Source organism: Antechinus flavipes, chromosome 2 (assembly GCF_016432865.1).
Source record: "Antechinus flavipes isolate AdamAnt ecotype Samford, QLD, Australia chromosome 2, AdamAnt_v2, whole genome shotgun sequence".
NCBI classification, from domain to species: domain Eukaryota; kingdom Metazoa; phylum Chordata; class Mammalia; order Dasyuromorphia; family Dasyuridae; genus Antechinus; species Antechinus flavipes.
In genome coordinates this window covers 471,321,162-471,341,441 of record NC_067399.1, presented here as the reverse complement: position 1 = coordinate 471,341,441, position 20,280 = coordinate 471,321,162, and the positions used below count along the sequence as shown (strand labels likewise).

The window sequence follows — 20,280 nt, the reverse complement described above, 5'->3', positions numbered from 1 at the left end:
ATATTTGTGACAGCTCTTTTTTGTGGTATTAAGGAATTGGAAATTGAGGAAATGTCCATCAATTTGGGGAGTAGCTGAACAAGTGGTATATGAATAGACTGGAATACTACTGTGCTAAAAGCAATGATGAGCAGACAGATTTCAGAAAAAACCTGTAAAGACTTACATGAATTAGTATCAAATGAAGTTAAGTAGAACCAGGAAAATATTGTATACAATAACAGCAACATTGTATGATGATCACCTTTGACAGACTTAGTTCTTAGCAAATACAGTAAACCAAGACAGTTCCAATAGACTTGTGATGGAAAATACCATCCACATTCAGAGAAAGAACTTTGAAGACTGAATGCAGATTGAAGCATATTATTTTCACTTTTTTCCCCTGTTTTTTCTTTTGTTCTGATTTTTCTTTCATACCATGGTTAATATGTTTAACATGATTGTACTTGTACAACCTATGTGAAATTATTTACTCTCTGGGAAGAGGGAAGAGAAGGAAGGAGAAAAATTTGGAATTTAAAATCTTCAAAAATGAAGTTGAAAACTATCTTCATTTATAATTGTAAAAAAGTAAAATAATATAAAGAGGGGAAAATAAAGGATGGAAAATGTCTTGGGAGTAGGTAGACAGCAGCTATCAAACTCTTTTATCACTGGGTGATAAATGACTTTCAAAGGAGGAAAAGTCATTGAGTGATGATAGCAGTGTTATGAGCCAGAACTCTGAACTTGAAACAAAGAATTCTTACAAGGTACTAAGTCAGTGGAATTGATAGAGACAATAGTTATATAATTTAGTTTAGTATGATTGATTTAATCCTACAAGGAGATGTTAAGGGCCAGAACTTGAAACAAGGTACTAAGTGGAATTGAGGAGATAATGGTTAAATCTAGTTTAGCATTTATTTAATCCTACAACAAATAATGGTTTCCTAGGTGATATAATGATTGGTTTGTACTCAGTATACAGCATATAAGCAAGAAGCTCTCAGGACCAAAAAAGGACAAGCGCACTAGAAACTCTCAGAGGCTGAGACAGATTCATTCCATCGTCCACCTTTGTGGTGCCTGGAGGCTGAAACACAAATCTTTGGATTCAGAGATTCAGAGAGATTCAGAGGGCAGAGAAGGAGGCAGGAGCTCAAGCCCATGGAACCAAGGAGAGAAAAAGGCCTCAAAGAAAGCTACCTGGGGCCCAGGAAAGGATTCAAGACTTTGAAAGAGACAATAAAGGATTTGGACTTTAACCCCTGGCTACTAGTGTGGTGATTACCGAATTGAAATGAAAGCTACTCCCAGAGACCCTAAGAAAACCTCAACAGAGAACATATTACCTTATTTATCTATTTATTTATTATTTTAAAACAATTTTTTATTATAGCTTTTTATTTACAAGATATATGCATGGATAATTTTTCAGCATTGACAGCTGCAAAACCTTTTGTTCCAACTTTTCCCCTCCTTCTCCCCAGTCCCTCCCCAAGATGGCAGGTTGACCAATACATGTTATATATGTTAAAGTATATGCTGAATACAATATATGTATACATGTCCATACAGTTATTTTGCTTCACAAGAAGAGTCGGACTTTGAAACAGTGTACAACTAGCCTGTGAAACAAATCAAAAATGTAGGCAGACAAAAATAGAGGGATTGGGACTTCTAGTAGTGGGAGAATATTACATTTTAAAAAGAATATTTCAGCAGAGGAAAAGCCTAGAAATGGCAATGGGAAACAAGGAATATTCTGACACTATCCACTACAACCAGCGAGATGGGGGTTATGAGTGAAAGTACAATCATTACTAAAAAAGGGTAGCTGAAGGCAGCCAGGTCTCAGAGCCAAAAGATGGAGGGAGTATTAAAGGGACAGATTTAAGATACAATTTAGAGGCTTTTGTGGTAAGCCACACCAATTTCCTCTTCTGTAAAGAACTTCCTAGTAGTATATATTCAAGAAATTTTCTAAGACCTAGCTGGTATTCATATATTTAATATTCCATTGATAGACAAATCTCTATATTAATATTTATAGCAGCTACTGAAGAAACAGACCATACTATATTCTCTCTAATTAAAAAAGTTCATACCATCAAAAGATGGATTGAATCACAGAATATGTGATATATGCCATACATATGCTGCTGATATAGGAAATGAAGCATGCTCTCTTATTTGGCAAGCACTCTACAGTTGGGTTTGGAGAATCATGCTAAAGTCCACAGTAAAATCTAGGGCTATGGATTTTCATGGTCCTAACTCTAAAGATTCTAGGAGCTCTTTACGCCTTTCTCTCCCCCTCCTCCCTTAAGATTAATACTTCTTGGTTTGTGTACAGAGTTTGCAGGTCTCCATCAAGCTTCTTCATATGTTATAGACCACCAACAGCAGGATGACTTTATTAATGGTTTTATGAAGCCCTAAAAGAATAGTTTAGAATTATGTGGAAGAGACTGAGCACATTAACCAAGGTATAGGGTAGTATTAACAAACAATTAAAGTGGGAGACTGCGTTGGGTACCAAATGGCTTAGAAGCATGTGAGATTTAGTAACCTTTCCACTAAGTGAAGGTAAAATCACAAATGGATTAATGCCACTTCTTCCCCACAGTGGGAAATTATATTTAATGATGGGTTCAATGCATGGAGAATATAGGTAAAAAACAAATTGAAGCAGAGTAAGGATAAGGACTAGTTAGTATGTTTTTGGTTGAGTTTGGGGGAAGTTCACTGCTTCATAGCAGTGCTTCTTATATATTTTGATCATGTTATAAATTTTCAAAGACCTAATGCCAATATTGAAATGGCCAATTATTCTTTCTCCCAAATGGTATGAAGTCAGTGGGTAAAAGAATAAGGCCATGGGTTATTCACTGGAACAGTATACTAACACTGAAGCAACATGCAGTGTTGTCAGAAAAAGCACAGGACTTGAAAAAAAGAAATCTAGGTTTGAGTTCAGATTCTGAAACTAGGTACATGACCACAGGCAAGTCATTCATCATCTCTGAGCCTAACTTACTTCATTTGTAAAATGGAGACAATAATACTTTTAATACACATCTAATGAAGGGGATTAGGAGGAAAGCATTTATGAACCTTAACGTGTTATATAAATGTCAGTTGCTATTGTTGTTAATCACAAAAAAGCCACTTTGTGTTGAGGTTTTAACTACTTCAGTTCAGTGAACCTTTCTATATATGCTATTATTCACGTGCCAATATTGTGAGGGTGAACTTTGATCATCTTAAAGCAATGCTTAAATGTGAGGTTTTATGATGATGATTTTAAGCTGTTTCATCTAACTGCTCAGTTTCCTGTGGATGTATATAAGATCATAAATGGTTATCTTAAAACACACCAAGTAGAACTTTGTAGAATACTCTCCTTATGGTTTGAGCAGGATGGCACAGAGATTCTTATTTCCTTTATTATAGACCCTATACTTTTAATGAGACAAAGTTCCATTAGTTTCCCCCTTTCCACCCCAGGGATGGGAAAAAGTATTTGTATGGTACTATTAACAGGAATAAATAAAGCAGACATATTGAAGGCCTTAAAATATACAAAGGTACTTATATCCATTGACTCATTTAATTCTAACACAACTAAGTGAGATAAATTTTTATTTAAAATTTCATTATCCTCATTTTATAGATGCACAAAGAAATTAAGTGATTTGCTCATGGTCACACAATGAATTGTAAGAGATAAGATTTAAACTCAGGCTCTTCCCAACATTACAACCAGAGTTCTTTTCATTATAGAATATTACCTCTCAATTTATTTTTTTTCGGATATTAGTTTATTCAGGTCCTATATTATTCTTTCATTCTAGAATTGATGAAGTTCATTTGAACCTAAATATAGAACTGTGAATTTGTCAGTAATAAATTTCTTCCTATTAGGGCTAGCCCCAGTCTTTTGAAATATTTTTGAATTCTGCCATTCAATGTATTAGCTATTCTTCCTAGTTTTGTATAGATTTATATGTATTTTTAATTGAGTAATATGATTATTATTTCCCTAACAGTGAATCATATTTGCATTTTTGATATAAATCATATTTGATCAAAATGGATAGTATTTTTTGATATATCATTGTATTTTCCCCAGTATTTTATTTAATATTTTTGTATTAGTTTTAACATCTATGCATCTAAGTTAGCTAATAAACTTCCTCTTCTGCTTTAATCAAAGGTGGTTTGGAAATCAGGACCATATTTGCCTCTTATAAAATACAGAGTAGAATACTATCTTTATATCTGAAAATGATCTATATATGGTGAAGGGATTATTTACTCTTTGAATGTTTAAGAGAAATGACTTATAAATTAATTTGGTCTTGAAAGCCCATAAATCAATCAGCATACATTTATTATGTGCCTATTATATTCCAGATATCACTCATTTTTAAATTTTTAATACAAATTCAATTCAATCATTAAAATTAGATGACCTTTGTGGTCAATCGATCAGCAAACACTGATTATCTACTATGTGCCAGGTATTTTGTTAGACCCTGGGAGAGAAATATAAAGAATGAAATAATTCTTATTTTGAAGGAGTTTATGTTCAAATGAGAGAAGCTATATATATATAGCACACATATATTTACATATATATATAGCACACACACATATATTTATATATGTATATATATATATATAGCACATATACATATGTATGTAAATATAAAGAGAGAATAAGCATAAAGAGAACAAATGCAAATAAGCATAAGGTAGTTAAAATATGAGGCAATTGGAGGGAGAAGCTGAGAAACCAGGAAAGGCTTCATATAGAAAGTGTAGGTTTTATGAGATCTTGAAGGAAGAGAATTTTCTGAGGGATAGGTGAGGAGACAAGTGCCTTTCAAGCTTGGAGGATACAAAAGGCAATGGTACATGACGGGAGAGGGAGAGTTTGGCAAAGGGGAAGAGAGAGAGCAACTTGGAAGCTATTGCAATATTACAGATGAGAAATGAGTGACTATGAGTAAAGAGAAGGGGTTGAAAGCAAGATATAGATATGGATATAGCAAGATATAGAAGCAAAATATATGTATAGAAACAAAATAACCAGCTTACTGGAGTTAAGAAAAGTGAGGGGCCAAATATGACACTGAGGATATCACTATGAGGCTGGAAGAATAGTGGAAAGTTTGACAAAAACAGGAAGTTTGGAAGCTATATGTTTCTTGGGGAAAAGATAACTTCTACTTTGGACATTCTGAATTTTGAGTTCCTTCCAGCTCAGAAAAAATGATTTATGATCTTTTTCTCTATTATTCATGGATACAAATTTGTCATAAAGAATTCTTCAGTTGCATCCCCTAAGAAGTGATTTTTATCTTTAGCATAATTGTTATTGTTTTTTATAATTTTTATAAATGTTATAATTTATAAATAATAACTTTATAATTTTTATGATAAAAATTTATATTTTATATAAATTATAAAAGCAATATTCATTTAGATCTAGATATTCTGATTCTATTTTTCTCCTTGATTACTAATGTATTTTAGAAAACTTTTTTCCCCTGAGAGTAGCCAAGCCAGCCCCTGCTATTTATCACTGATGGGGAAAGAAGTATGCTGGGGAGAGGTCAGGAAAGATTTGAGGTTAGGGGCAAAGCTTAGGTCTTTTAGGCTGAGAGTAAGTGGCAGGCATCTAAGAACAAGAGGCTAGGAGCTGGTGCACTAGTAAGTCCAGCAGGTTGTCATTAGCAATAGAGGTGTTCTCCATGATGAAGGCCTTATCTCTCTGGTTCTGGAACAGCAAGGTCCCAAAAAGCTTTAGATCACAGATGGATTTTTTTGGTTACTATGCCTTCCTTTTGGATCCTGCCATGATCACCCAACATCTATTTGGTTTCATGTAGCCTTAGAATGAGGAAGGTGATGGCATAAAGAGGCAGAATAGAAGAGCAAGACCAATTTTTTTTGCCCCTAAGAATTTAGGGGCAATATTTTTGGAAGAGCTGAATCTTAAGTTTATACTTGTTAGGAACCTGTGGATCTTGTCAATTTGGAATCCCTTCCCTGGTTTCTGTATTCTTGGGGAATTTTCTTGTACCATTTTTGAATTATGGTATTCAGAGTCTTTCTTTAACTTTCTTGGTGAGTCCAATAACTCCTAAGCTATCTCTCTAGTGCCTAATATATTTTATGTTTAGAAGTTGAGGAATTTTTAATTGTGTGTTACATATGTATACATCCCATTTCTTCAAGTAGATCATAAGGATAATATCTTTAAATCATTGTTCATGACAGCTAGTGAAGGCAAAATCCACTGCTTTCTAAGGCAGTCTATTCCATTTTGGGATCTTGCAGATTATTAGAAATTCTTTTCTTTACATCAAAAGGTATATGTTCTTAGAGGTACTGCCAGTAATTACTGTCCTTTCTTCTATGTCTCAAGCCTGATAATGAAGCACTAGCTCTTATATATCTCTTTCACTTGGCCCTTTCTTTCTACTACCACTGCCACCACACTAGATCTGATCCTAATACATCTCACTTAGACTATTAAAGAAGCATTTAACTGACTTCCCAGACTCCAGACTCTCTCTTCCAATACATCCTATACACTGATGGCACATGCATATTCCTAATGTTCAAAGAACCACAGATTTATAGTTATAAGGGATCTTTGAACTCATTAGGGCATCTTATTCATTTTACAGATGAGGGAGCTAGGGCCCAAAAACTTTCCTTAGGCTATATTAAGTATTAAGGATCTAAACTTAGGTCTTCCTGATTCCAAATCTTCTGCTTGTTCCACTGCACCATGATACCTTCCTCATTCTGCATTTCTTTGATTCTCTCTATCCAAAATATATTAAAAAACAACAAAATTTTTAAAAATGCCTTCTCACTGTGAATTAAACTTAAATTAATTTTAATTTTAAAAAATCACCTTTTGTCCTGATATTTAATGCTTTCCACAATATGATTCCAATCTCTCAACAACCATATTATAATCTTATGCTACTCTCTTTTACACATTCTATCTTCCATAAAACTAGGTGGCATAGGATAGAGTACTGGGCCTAGAATCAGGAAGATCTGAGTTCAAATTCAGACTCAGATACTTATAGCTCTGTGATTCTGGGCAAATCATTCAATCTCTGTTTGTTTTAGTTTCCTCATCTGTAAATGGGAATAATAACAGCATCTACCTCCTAGGGTTTTTTTTTAATTTTTATTTAATAATTACTTTATATTGATACTCGTTTCTGTTCCGATTTTTTTTCCCTCCCTCCCTCCACCCCCTCCCCTAGATGGCAAGCAGTCCTTTATATGTTTACCTCCTAGGGTTTTGTGGCAGATCAAATGAGATAACTGTAAATTGCTTGGTATAGTTTCTGGCTCATAAAAAGCTATATACATGTTAATGTAACTCAGCTTCGAGCATACCGAGTTTCACTAAGGATTGTTATTTGTGTTTTTAAAGTTAGTATAGTTGAGCAGTCTGTTCTCTTTGCCAACTTTTTGCCTGTGCTCCTAACTGCTGAGCTTAGTGAGGATGCTATGAACTGACTGCTGACCTGAGGAGAAGGAAGAAGGGCACTGCAATTGCCCTGATCTTTCTCTTTTACCATGGCTCTAAGAAATGGGCTGGAGGCAGACTGTTTCTGTTCTATGTTGCTTCTCCTCAATTTCAGATGATGGAGCTGATTTCCATAGGACAAGGAGTTTGAGCTGGTGAATGTATGTAAGGGGTACAGCAAGCTAGTTATTTCAGCATGGAAGCCCAGAGAAGCCAGGGTGCCTACTCAAGCTAAAAGAGGTTTTGGACTTGGATCTGGAATTGTGCTTTATGATAACACAGTTAAACTATGAATCTAGTTCCTTTTCTGTCCCCAGTGGCTGAGGTAGTGCAAAAGGGGAAAATGATACTTCCCACATGGGGGGCAAGTGAGTTTGTATATTTATGATTATGCCTTCTGAGAAATATTTTCTTTTGTAATAGTGCCACAGTGGTATATTGGCTATTATTATTATTATGGTACCTGGATAGGACCTGAAAGATCATCAATCTAAGCCTCTCAGTTTACAGATAAGAACACTGAGTTCCAAAGTAGTTAAGTGACTTGCCCAAAATATATACCTGCCAGACAGCAGAAACAAAATTATCTAAGGGTCAAAGCTTTGACTTGAATATAAGCCACTTGACTCTAACTCAATTCTCTTAATGGGGATCCTAAGTTCCCAGAACAAAGCTGCTAGTCGTCTTTTTCTTTTTATCTTTCATAGATTTAGCACAGTCTTCCACAGAATTTAATCAACATTTTTCAAAGAAAGGCTCCTGTCACTACTATTTCAGACAGAAATTTAACTCCTAGTCAACAGGACCTGTCAATGTATTTATGAACACAATTTTAGTACAACAAAAGGATGTGGAGAATGTAGGGAGTATGCTTTTAGGGATACCCAGATCCTCAGCCAGAAAAGCATGAGATTAAATACGAGACTAAATATAAAGTGATTTAGTAGTGACAGAATCATAGATTGTTCTTTGGAAGTAAAGTGAGTGAAAGATCAACTATTTCAACACCATCTTAGAAATAAGTCAAGTTATGTTCAAGAGAACAAGAAATACCAAAGACTTTGTGGTATGACTGAAATGGAGTGCTATAGCTATAAACAGAAAAATAGGGTTCACTTTGGACAGTCAGCTAAGTTCTCTGTGAAGGACTTGGCCTAAGTTGCTTCTTAGTTCTAAATTCCAGTACCCTGGTCATCTGATCTTAGTCCAGTGCTTTTTCATATATTCCACATTGCTCTGGGAGAGTCAGTTTGATAGTCAAACATACCATACAAAGATTAGCACAGAGGATAGCCTCCAACTCCAATCTAATCTAGTTGAAGCACTGACAAAATGGGTGGATCCTTTAGAATCCTGCATTAGTTTCTTCAGGATCTAATTTCTTTAATGACTTCATTTATATATGTTCATTGATCTAAAAATAATAAAATATGAAATATATACATATACATATAATATATTTGTAAGGAAACTTCCTTTATGGAATTTTTAAGTTATAATTTTTAATTTTTGAAGAAAATTTTATAATTTATAAAAAATTTTCTAACAGATCTACAGGATATATCAAGTAAGTATTAGTACCTCTATTTTATAGATTAAGAAATTAAGTTTAAATAACTTGTCTAGAGTTAAACAAATAAATGTCAGATCTGGAATTCAAACTCAAGTTTCTATTAATTCTAATTATAATACTTTTTTCACCATATTACTCACTCTCATAATTAGCATGGCACTGGGTTAGCTCCCCTCCTGGATCAAACTGTCTTCTCATTCTTCAAATTCCTCCTAACACTGTACTTGGAACCCTTCTTTGTATTTACCTTATTCATTTTATCATTTACTTGAAAATTACCCATTTCCCAGTTGGAATGTTAAGTTCCTTGAAAGCAGAGCCTATATTTTTGGAATAAGTCCTCATTAAATGTATGTCTTACTAAACTGAGTTGAAATTGGCTTCACTTTCAGGGAGGAACAAGAGAAGAGTGAAAAGAGATGCATTTTGAGAGTAGGACTACATTCTTTTATTGGTGGAGCAGGTTGTTTGGCTTAAAGTCACAACTTTTTCTTTGATCCTCTCCTATTTAAAAAAACAGCACCCTTATTCTCATAAAGGCCTTATCTCCAAAATATACAGAAAATTGACTCTAATTTATAAGAAATCAAGCCATTCTCCAATTGGTCAAAGGATATAAACAGACAATTTTCGGATGAAGAAATTGAAAGTATTTCTAGTCATATGAAAAAGGTGTTCCAAATCATTATTGATCAGAGGAATGCAAATTAAGACAGTTCTGAGTTCACCACTGGTGACACACCTGTCAGATTGGCTAAGATGACAGGAAAAGATAACAATGAATATTGGAGGGGATGTGGGAAAACTGGGACACTGATACATTTTTGGTGGAGTTGTGATTGCATCCAACCATTCTGGAGAGCAATTTGGAATTATACTCAAAAAGTTATCAAACTGTGCATACCCTTTGATCTAGAAGTATTACTACTGGGTTTATTATATTCCAAAGAGATCTTAAAGGAGGGAAAGAGACCCACATGTGCAAAAATGTTTGTGGCAGCCCTTTTCGTAGTGGCTAGAGACTGAAATTGAATGGATGCCCACCAATTGGAGAATGGCGGAATAAATTCTGGTATATGAATGTTATGTAATATTATTGTTCTGTAAGAAATGACCAGCAGGATGAATACAGAGAGGTTTGGAGAAACCTACATGAATTGATGCTAAGTGAAATGAGCAGAACCAGGAGATCATTATACACAGCAACAATAATACTACATGATGATCAATTCTGATGGATGTGGCTCTCTTCAACAATGAGAGGATCCAAATCAGTTCCAATAGATCTGTAATACTCTCTCCAGAGAAAGAACATGGGAAATGAGTATATACCACAACATAACATTTCCACTCTTTCTGTTATTGTTTGCTTGCATTTTTGTTTTTTCTTCTCAGGTTATTTTTATTTTCTTTTTAAATCTGATCTTTCTTGTACAATACGATAACTGTATAAATATATATGCATATGTTGTGTTTAACATATACTTTAACATATTTAACATGTATGGGACTAACTGCCACCTAGGGGAGGGAGTGGAGGGAAGAAGGGGAAAAATTGAAACAGAAATTTTTGCAAGGGTAATTTTGAAAAATTACCCATGCATATGTTTTGTATATAAAAAGTTATTTTAAAAAAGCACCCTTATAATTGTTTAAACTATTTCTGTGACTCATTTTCTCTGTTTTTATCTTGAAAGCAATTTTTAAAAATTAGGAAAACATTTCTAATTATATAAAGGAAGTAAATAATAAGTATGAGTCTATAAAAATGCTTTCATTATCATAATCTTCACACTTTACTCAATACATTCCCTGAAAAAAATTTTACTATTTAAACAATGTAGGATTATGTGATTAAAGAAAAACCAAGCACTAAAGACACAACAATACTCCAGGGAGCCTCTGAAGGTTCTTAATAATAACACCTCTTAAGCATTTTTACTTTTTTTTTTATTTTTTAAGGTTAAGTGATTTGCCCAAGGTCACACAGTATTTGAATATATGAAACAGGATCTGAACTCAGGTCTCCCTGACTTCTGGCCTAGTGCTCCATTCACTGCAATACCTGTCTGTTTCCATTTTTATTTTCAATGGACAAGATTTCACAGATCTAGAAGGAAGATTAGAAATAATCACTTTCATCACAAAATGGAATCCCAAAAAAGGAATTAACTTATCCAGTGACAAACAGGTAAGTAGCAAAGTCTACATTCAAACTTTGGTCTTTACTCGCTCTGACCAAGCTTTCCATTTCATTGTAGGTGGTGTTTCAATCAAATCAGTCCCTCATAAAAAACCAAAAACATACACACACACACACATACACAAAACAAAAAACAAATGGGGTAGGGAATCATATTTCCTTCTCAAAGTTAGAAGGCTAGAAGATAAAAAAAATTGAATAAATATAAATGGTATAATAATAAATATTCACAATGACAAATTCATTCATGCCAGCCAATCATAACAGATATGTAAGATATAAAAAGGAAAAACTACTAGATTTCCCCCCAAAATTTTCAAGTGCCTCACTTACAAGCAAATGTTAAAACTGCCTAAGCAGTCTTGAAGTCTTAAAAGACATACACTTCTGAGTAGATAATCAGCAATTTCTGCTCAAATGAATAGTCACTCCAAAAAGCAAGAGCTATACTTGTCAATACCATGGAAGGGTGACCCATTTTTTGAACAAATGTATCTATCAACAATTGGAAGGTTCCACAGATGAGGTTACACTTACCTCTTGTTCCTCAAGAACCAGTAAGTCCTGTTAAAGACATCAAAAAATTAATGTTCATTTTCAAAGATGTTTTTACTTTTTTGAGGCTAAGCAAATTTATTCTCTTCAATCATTTTTTATATTTCTTTTCAAATCATTAACATCACATAAAAATTGGTTCTCTAAATATTTTTCAAACAATGTCATAGTCAAAGAAAGGAGACCCCACTGAGGTTCTTTGTTCTGGGAATTATCTGCTCCTTTTCCTGTTACAACTTAGTTCATATTGAAGTCTATATATCAAGTAAAATGAATTCCTATTTATCTAGAATGGCTCTTTGTGAAAAATAAACAAATATAGACCTAACTGAAAAAGTGAAAATTACATGACAAAAAGCACTTCACAGCTAGGACTTATTTCTGACTAACAGCCATTGGGTAAGCGTTAGGCCTAGAATAATCTGAGCACAGATAATTTAAACAAAATATTGTTTTTGGGCTGGTAAGGGAACACTTACTGCCCAAAGAGCTTTCAATCTAGTTCTAATTATGAAAATACCATAATTCAGAATCTGAATTGATAGCTATCTTACATGGTCATAGTGTGAGTTAATCTGGAATGGAATTTTTATTTGTAAGATTAAGTGGTCAAATTTGCATGTTCAGCTCCTGAATCAGATAGGATATCACAAAGTTATCACTTCATGACTTGTCGTTCTAGCATTTTAGGCATTAATTGTTTCTGAAATGTGGCTGGCCCTTAAATTTCAAGAAGTGGTTGATAGTAAGAATGGAGTAAGTACTAGCCTAAAATTAGAGAATTAGCATCCTTTTCTAGTCTATAAATCTAAAAATAGATCCTCTTTAACAAAAAGAGTATTTTCTTCAAATTTCTCAGTATTTTGAAGGAACCTCTACAGAATCTCCCAAATTCTCTTCCAGATCTTTCAATATCCTGGTTACTTCTTCTGAATTCACTACACTTTCTCAATTCCCTCTTAAAATGTGCTGAGGTTAAATAACAATAACAAAAACAATATTCTATAGTAGTTTGACCGAGATAGAGAGCTTACTTAAATCAAGACACCTGTATTACTATAGCCTAAAATACATTAGTAGGGCTTTCTTCTTTAGACCTATTTTGTTCAACATTTTTAAAATTAATAACTTTGTGGATTATCATGGACTAAAAAGCATTACATTGGTGATTTCTCATATTTAAGATGGAATATTAAGGAATATGTAAAACTAAAACTATCCAATATGTAAAATTGGAAAGGTTTAAAATTACAATGGAGATTTGAAGTTAGCCCACATAAATAATCAAATGTCTGAGAATTGGCTATGTATGTGAGGAGGATGGTGGAAAAGTTAATGAAGATAGGTGAAGAAAAAGGTAAGCAAAAGTAAACTTTAAATGAACATTGCCAAAATTTCTCATGCTGTCAGGGCACTAAATATATATCTATATGTTACAAGACCACCAAAGACCAACACTAGTAGAATGATAAGTATAAGCATGTATAATTTTCCCAGTCTGGTATTTTCCCAATTTGTTAGTTTGGTAGCAGTTCCAAGTTTGGTGCTCTGGGAGTATAATTTATCTACATGTGGGAAAATGAATTTCTTTATTTTGGGTTTAATTGCCTTTTAATAATATTTCTGCCTTTCTCAGTTTGATAATCACTGTACTTGATGAAGATGAAGAAATAATATAAAATTATGTAGATCAGCTTTCTATCATTGATTAATATTATATCATCTTCCTCAACAAGTGTGTTCATCATTTTTTCATATAACTATAGATGGCTTTAATACTGTCATCTGAGAATTATCTGTTCATATTCCTTAGTCATTTATCAACTGGAATGATTTATATTCTTATCAATTTGTCAACTACTCTATTTCTTAGCCAGTACTAAATATATTGTTTGTTATTATAAAGGCATTTTAAAAAAGCAAAAAACAAACAACAACAACAACAACAACAACAAAAAAAACAAGTGTGTTCATCTCTTCCTTGTTCATTTGGCTCTTAAAAAACAACAAACTTTTTTGTTGTCTTTTAACATTTTTTGCATATGCACCAATTTATTCCAGGCTTTAAAAGCCTTCCTTTTTACTGGTCTTACTGACAGGTCCATGATAATTTTTTGTGATCATATGTACTCATATGCCCTCTTATTTTCTGTATATGCCCTTTGTAAATCTGAGCTCTTCAGGAAGTCTCCTATGTACCTTCATAAGTTTCTTTACATGACTCTCTTCATCGGCATGAATTGTGACAATATTAGTCTTGTGAAATACAAATGAAATGTGAATCAGAACCAGCTAAGGTCTTGGCATTCTATCTCATATCCACATGCTTTTGGACAGATTATCCCTTATACCTGGATTCCTCCCCTCTAACCTCTACCTTCTCACATGCCATTTCCTACATGGAGTCTTGTTTGGTGAATGGCAGCAGTACTCAGAACTCTGAAGTTAGAGGACTTGTGATCAAATTCTGTCTTTGATGCTAACATCCTCCATAACTCTGAGTAAGACACCTAACCTCCCTCGGTCTTAGTTTCCTCATTGAGGGAATTGGATTATCTGATCTTTGATGTACCATTTGATTCTGGATCTAGGATTCCCTTAGCTATTAGCAGTCTTCCTCCTCTTCAAATGATCACATTCATACTTTGGTGTTCAGTAATCCCTCTAGTAGATTATTAGCTCCTTGAAGTCAAATTGTTTTTTTGTTTTGCCTTTGTATCTCCACCACAGAGAACAGTCCCTTAGATGTAACAGGAACGTACTAAATGCTTTACTGGATTGAAATAAAGAATATAATTGTCAAAGTAAGTGACATATTATGGAAGATCAGAATGGGGAGAAGAATCAGTGTGGATTGGAAACTATCCAGGAAGTTTTCATAGAGGCTGAGAAATTCCTTCAACTATACGTTGAGTCCTTTGTCTTGAGGTATATACCTACTTAAAGTTTCTGGTTGTGGAATCCAACTTTTGTTTTTCAATATTTTGGCATTTACTTTGTTACAATCTATGGTACCTATCTGACTATATCCTTGTTTTCCCTTTCTTTATTATTAAAACTCTAAGAAAACAGGATCACTTTGCTAGTTTCTCTTTATAGCATCTGAGATTCTAAGAAAATTTTTTTTTCTTAAAAAGCAATCTGAATAGCATTTTAACTGATTTTTACTACATAAGTTCTATACTATGAGGGCACAAGAGGCAGATTACAAACTGAGAATAGAGATAATACAAAGAAAACATCAGGAACAAAAAAAAAGAAGTATTATCATTGAATGTGAACACTAGGACCACCGATCACTGATACCTTGAGACCTCAAGACCTAAATTACACTGGAAATTTTAGACCATTTAACGAATAGAAGGGGTGGTTACATTTTGTCTTGAAATACTACCACACATCACCATACCTATGTTGGAATGGACTATAGAAGACAAAACATTCAAGCTGGTAGGACAGAATTCCAAAGGCTCAGGGAGTAAGAAAAGACCAGAGAAGTCACCTAGTTCACCCCTTGTTGAATAAAACTGAAAAATAATCATCCAGCCTCTGCTTGAGAACTTCTAGTGATTTGGGATCCACTATCTCCTGAGGTTATATAAATGCTACTTTTACCCTAATGAGTAGAAAGTTTTTTATCTTAAATTAGGGCTAAACCTGCTTTTCAGAAATTTTCATTCATTATTTTAGTTTTATTCTCTAGTCTAAGGTCAGGCAGAACAAATTGAATCTTCTTTCATATGTCAGCCTAAGGAACTCTTGTCTTTTTGCCACCTCTGAACAGAGACTGCTGTAGCTGAAAAAGATCTGGGAGGATATATAATACAAGCTCTTTGTTTGGTAGATAAGGAAACTTGAGCTCAGAAAGGGGAGGTCTATTTCTAAGGGTGGCTTATAGATTCAAAGTAGAAAAGACTTTAAGGAGCAGCTTAGATGGCAAATGGATAGAGTACCAGATCTTGAGTCAGGAGGACCCGTGTTTAAATCATACTTCAGAAATAACAATTACTAGCTATGTGAACCTGGGTAAATCATTTAACTCCAATTTCCTTGCAAAAAAGAAAAGATTTGAATGGTTATCTAGTCCAATCCTCTCATTTTACAGATTAGTTTCAGAGAAATTTAGCCACTTGTCCATAATCAACAGAGCCAGTCAGTGGCAGGGATGTGGTAGAACTACCAAGGCTCACTAACTTTGAATATGATGTGATATTTTCTGTCTGGAGCTGAAAGACACTATTTTCCAGCATTCACTAAAAATAAATAGAGAATGATCAAGATATTAAGTAACTTATTAATAAAGAGCAACCCACAAAATTTAGAGTTCTGAATCAATAATCATATGGAACAACCTTAAAATTCAGAAGTGACCAAAGAAAACCCATAGTCACAATACTCCTGAAAAGAGACAAAAATTAAAGCAGATATAAAGCTTTTAACTTAAATCACTCTCCCATGAGGACAAAGCCTAAAAAAATCAGAGAAGGGATAGCAGCAGATTGAATGGAACCTTACTTCATGCTATAAGAAAGCAAGAGCAAGTTGCCATTTGTACCAGTAGAGGTACAAATGAAGCCATAAGTGAATAATATGATTATTCCACAAGAAAACTATTGTTTGTCTCATATATGTGATAGGTTTACTATTTAACATACAAGATTTAAGTTATAAATGAGCTTGTTTCTTAAAAAAACCTTTTGTTGAATTCTAACAGCCTTGTGATGGAAAGAGAGAACTATGGAGATTGAATGTAAATCAAAGCATATTCACCTTTTTGTTGTTGTTGTTGTTTGCTTGCTTGCTTGTTTTTTTCTTCCTTGTATGTCTTTTTTCCCCGTTTGGTTTGATTTTTCTCGTGCAACATGACAAATATAGAAATATGTTTAAAAGAACTGTACATGTTTAACCTATATTGGATTGCTTGCTACGTAAAGGAAGAGGAGGAAGGTAAAAAAATTTGGAACACAAGATTTTCCAAAGGGGAATATTGAAAGCTTGCATGTATTTGGAAAAATCAAAAACTATCATACAAAAAAAAATCTTTTGCTGAATTCTTCACTAGAGACAGTAGATAAAACAGATAAAACAGAAACAACTAGGAGCAAACATATGGAATTACATGCCTCCAGTTCAAAAGGTAAAGAAAAGAGAAGGAAGTTTCTTCCAGAAAATAGGATGAGGCATTATAGATGTGAAGAGGTTAACCAGAAATAATTAGAATGAAAGCATGTGGATGAGAAAGTTATACTTATCAAGTAGCATCTTATGGTTGTTGGAGAGTGGCTATAGTTGTTAATTTTTGACGCCATTGTGTCATCTTGAAAATTCAAATTTTATAAATTAAGACCTATTTATAATTCATTGCTATTATTACTGGCACTATAAGATTTACAAAGGGCAGATAAGTGACACAGTGTATAGAGCTCTGGGCCCAAAGTCAGGAAGTTTCATCTTCATGAGTTCAATTCCAACCTCAGACACTTATTTGCTCTGTGCCCAGGTGCAAATCATTTAACCCTGTTTGCCTCAATTCCTCATCTTTCAAATAATCTGGAGAAGGAAATGAAAAACCATTCCAGTATCTTTGCCAAGAAAATCCCAAATGCGATCAAAAAAAGTTGGACACAACAAAAATTAACAAACAACAAAAGAGTTATAAAACACTTTTTTGAAAACAATAATTCTGCGAGATGGACAATACAAAATTTTATTATCCTCATGTTATGAATGAGATTGAGGGTCAGACATGCTCAAGATCATAGAACTGATAAGTTTCAGAACTCAAACATAGTTCTTTTAACTCTAAAACCAAGTTCTTTATATCAAATAGCCATTTATCTTGGGATGTACTGCTAAGAAAAAATACTCCATTCTTCAGGGAAGTTTTCTAAAATAAGGGCTTAAGGGGAAGGATGCTGGTTTATCTGAAAGTTAACTATAGCTGAAATTATGTATACTGTGTATCAAGTCTTAAGTCTTGAACACAGTGAATACCAAAGGGCTTGGGTAATGATGAATCTGTATCCAAGGTCAGAGATAGCTATATCCTGATAATATCCCTATGGCTGTTTCTTGTTTCTTGGATATATTTCTGTTAGAGGTCATAAAATCCTCCCAGATAATGATTATAACCCTGACAGAAAGAATCTGAGTTTCACCAAATTTCACCTTTACCTTAACAGGAAACCCTGCTGCATACAGCATCTTTAAAAATATTCATCCACTCTACACTTAAATATCTTTAGTAACTGAGATCTCAATTCCCTCCAAAAAAGCCTTTTCTAGTTAGTGTCAGTTTGAATTATTAAGAAGTTATTACTTATACTCTTCACAAAACCTAGGCTATCCAATTAAGATCTTATTCTTTTTTTTTCCTTTTGAAATAATTCTTTCATCTTTTCAAAGAATTACTGCATTCTACCTGAAAATCTGGAAAATAAGGAATTCTATTGCTTCATAAGATCATAGGATTTTAAAACGGAAAGAGATGAGGAAACTGAGGACTAAAGAGATTAAGGGATTTGTTCAAGGTCACACAGATTGTAAGTCACAGAGTAAGAATTCTAACTCAGGTCCTCTAACTACATGTGCAATCTTCTTTTCACCGTCCCCAAATTACTATGCCTTGTCACTGGTAGAACCATACATACAGCACAATCTCTGCAAAGTGAAGCCAGTTTCTCCTTGTTCTGTCATTTATATCGATAGCCTCTGTGGCTCATTCCTATGACAAGCTGCTGGTGGGCTGAGCCTGGCTGTTTTGCCGGGGCACACTTACAGATAATTCCTGAACAACTCTCTCTGTGTGTGTGTGTATGTGTGTGTGTGTGTATGTGTGTATGAAAATAGATTGGCCTTCTCCTTGCTAAAACTTTATTAGTCTTTTCTTTCCAATCAGACACTAATTTATTCAGCTGACGTTGATCTGTAATTAGCAGATTCCTCCAAAACCCCCTTAGTTGGTTGTCTTTTGTTCTTAAAGTAGACCAAAATGACATCACTCTGTTAGAGTGAAGTAGTACGTTTGATTGTGGCTGATCAAATCAATTTGAGTTCAGCGTGCACAGATAATCCATGTGAATGCTTGGGATGGATTCTCTAAATGTTCACATTTTGTATTTCTTTTGAGCTAATCCAATTCTGCTTGGCTTAGAGAGCACAGCACCTTCTCTGATGAGGGCATGCCATGCTGAGTGGTACTGTGCCAGTATCACCCATATTGCATAATCCTTCCAAAGTTCTTAAGAGAAATCTCGAGAGTATTTTTGTATCACTTTTTCTGACCAAAATTTTACTGTAAAGAGAAGCTATTCTTAGCTAAAATCTGAAATCTTACCTAGAAATCTTAATTTCTGCCATTTCTCATCTCTTCTGTTTTCTTCTGTTTCCCTCTTGTCTTGTTACCACCTCAGTTTTCCCTCAGATTAAGTACAAATTTGTTGTTGTTATTGTGTTGTAGTAGTAATTACCCCCCTACTCCCCTCTCCCAATTATTCCTAGTTTTTTACTTTGGGAGCAATAGGACAAGTCTAAATTTTCTGTTCTATAGCAGCCCTTCAAATGCTTAAAGCTAATAATCGTCTTTCTCCTTAAGTTTTTAAAGCTAATATATTTAGAGATTCTTCAAATTATTTTTCATGATCTTCATGGCATCCAGCCTCCTCCCTAGTACTCCTCTGGATACACTCTGACTTATCAAGTTCCTTCATAAAAAGGTGCCCAAAACTAGACATAAAAGATAAGGACAGATCTTTAAGTGAGTTAAATTTATTTTCTATTCAATTTTTGACCTGGTGACTTTCTAATATATTTTCGCCTGTATTTGAAGCCAGCTGCTAAAAAGGAAAGAAGCATTTATGATTAATTTAAATACTTTATACAGATAATGACGATAGATATTTCATTGGTTATTTATAATAATGACATTAAAGTTTAAATATTTTTAAGTTAAAAACAACAACAATAATCAAGAACATACAAGTTAGGTAAAGCCATTACAGGTAGAAATTTCCTTTCACTAGAACTATTGTTCTACATCTGGAGTCTGTGGCCCACTCATGATAGATTTTGGTGAGAGGTCAGTGAACTTGATTTTTAAAAAAATTACACCTTTATTTTCATTAACCTCTAACTAAAATTTAGTATTTCTTTCAATTATTTAAAAAAAAAAACATTCTTCTGAGAAAAGGTCTATGGGCTTCACTATAGCCAAAGGAGCCCATGACACAAAAAAGCTTAACAAGCCTTGGATTATAACACATTGAAACTCCCTCCAACTTGTATAAAAGTATTGCTTGCATCTCTCTCTCTTCTTGGAAAACAGAATACAACATAAAGATAACTGTATAGATCACAAATTAACTGGAAGAACTATCCTGAGAAATACACTGTAGA

General features: G+C 33.9%; 1 protein-coding gene across 2 annotated transcripts in view; it reads right to left on the bottom strand.

The window, feature by feature from the left end:
- The window catches only part of GARNL3 (GTPase activating Rap/RanGAP domain like 3), a 233,839-nt gene that overhangs the window by 125,286 nt on the left and 88,273 nt on the right, over positions 1 to 20,280 (bottom strand). For both annotated transcript variants that reach the window (XM_051979671.1, XM_051979670.1), the window contains one exon: positions 11,869 to 11,895. In XM_051979671.1, the coding sequence (XP_051835631.1) occupies positions 11,869 to 11,895 (27 nt within the window). The remainder of the gene's footprint in view (positions 1 to 11,868; positions 11,896 to 20,280) is intronic.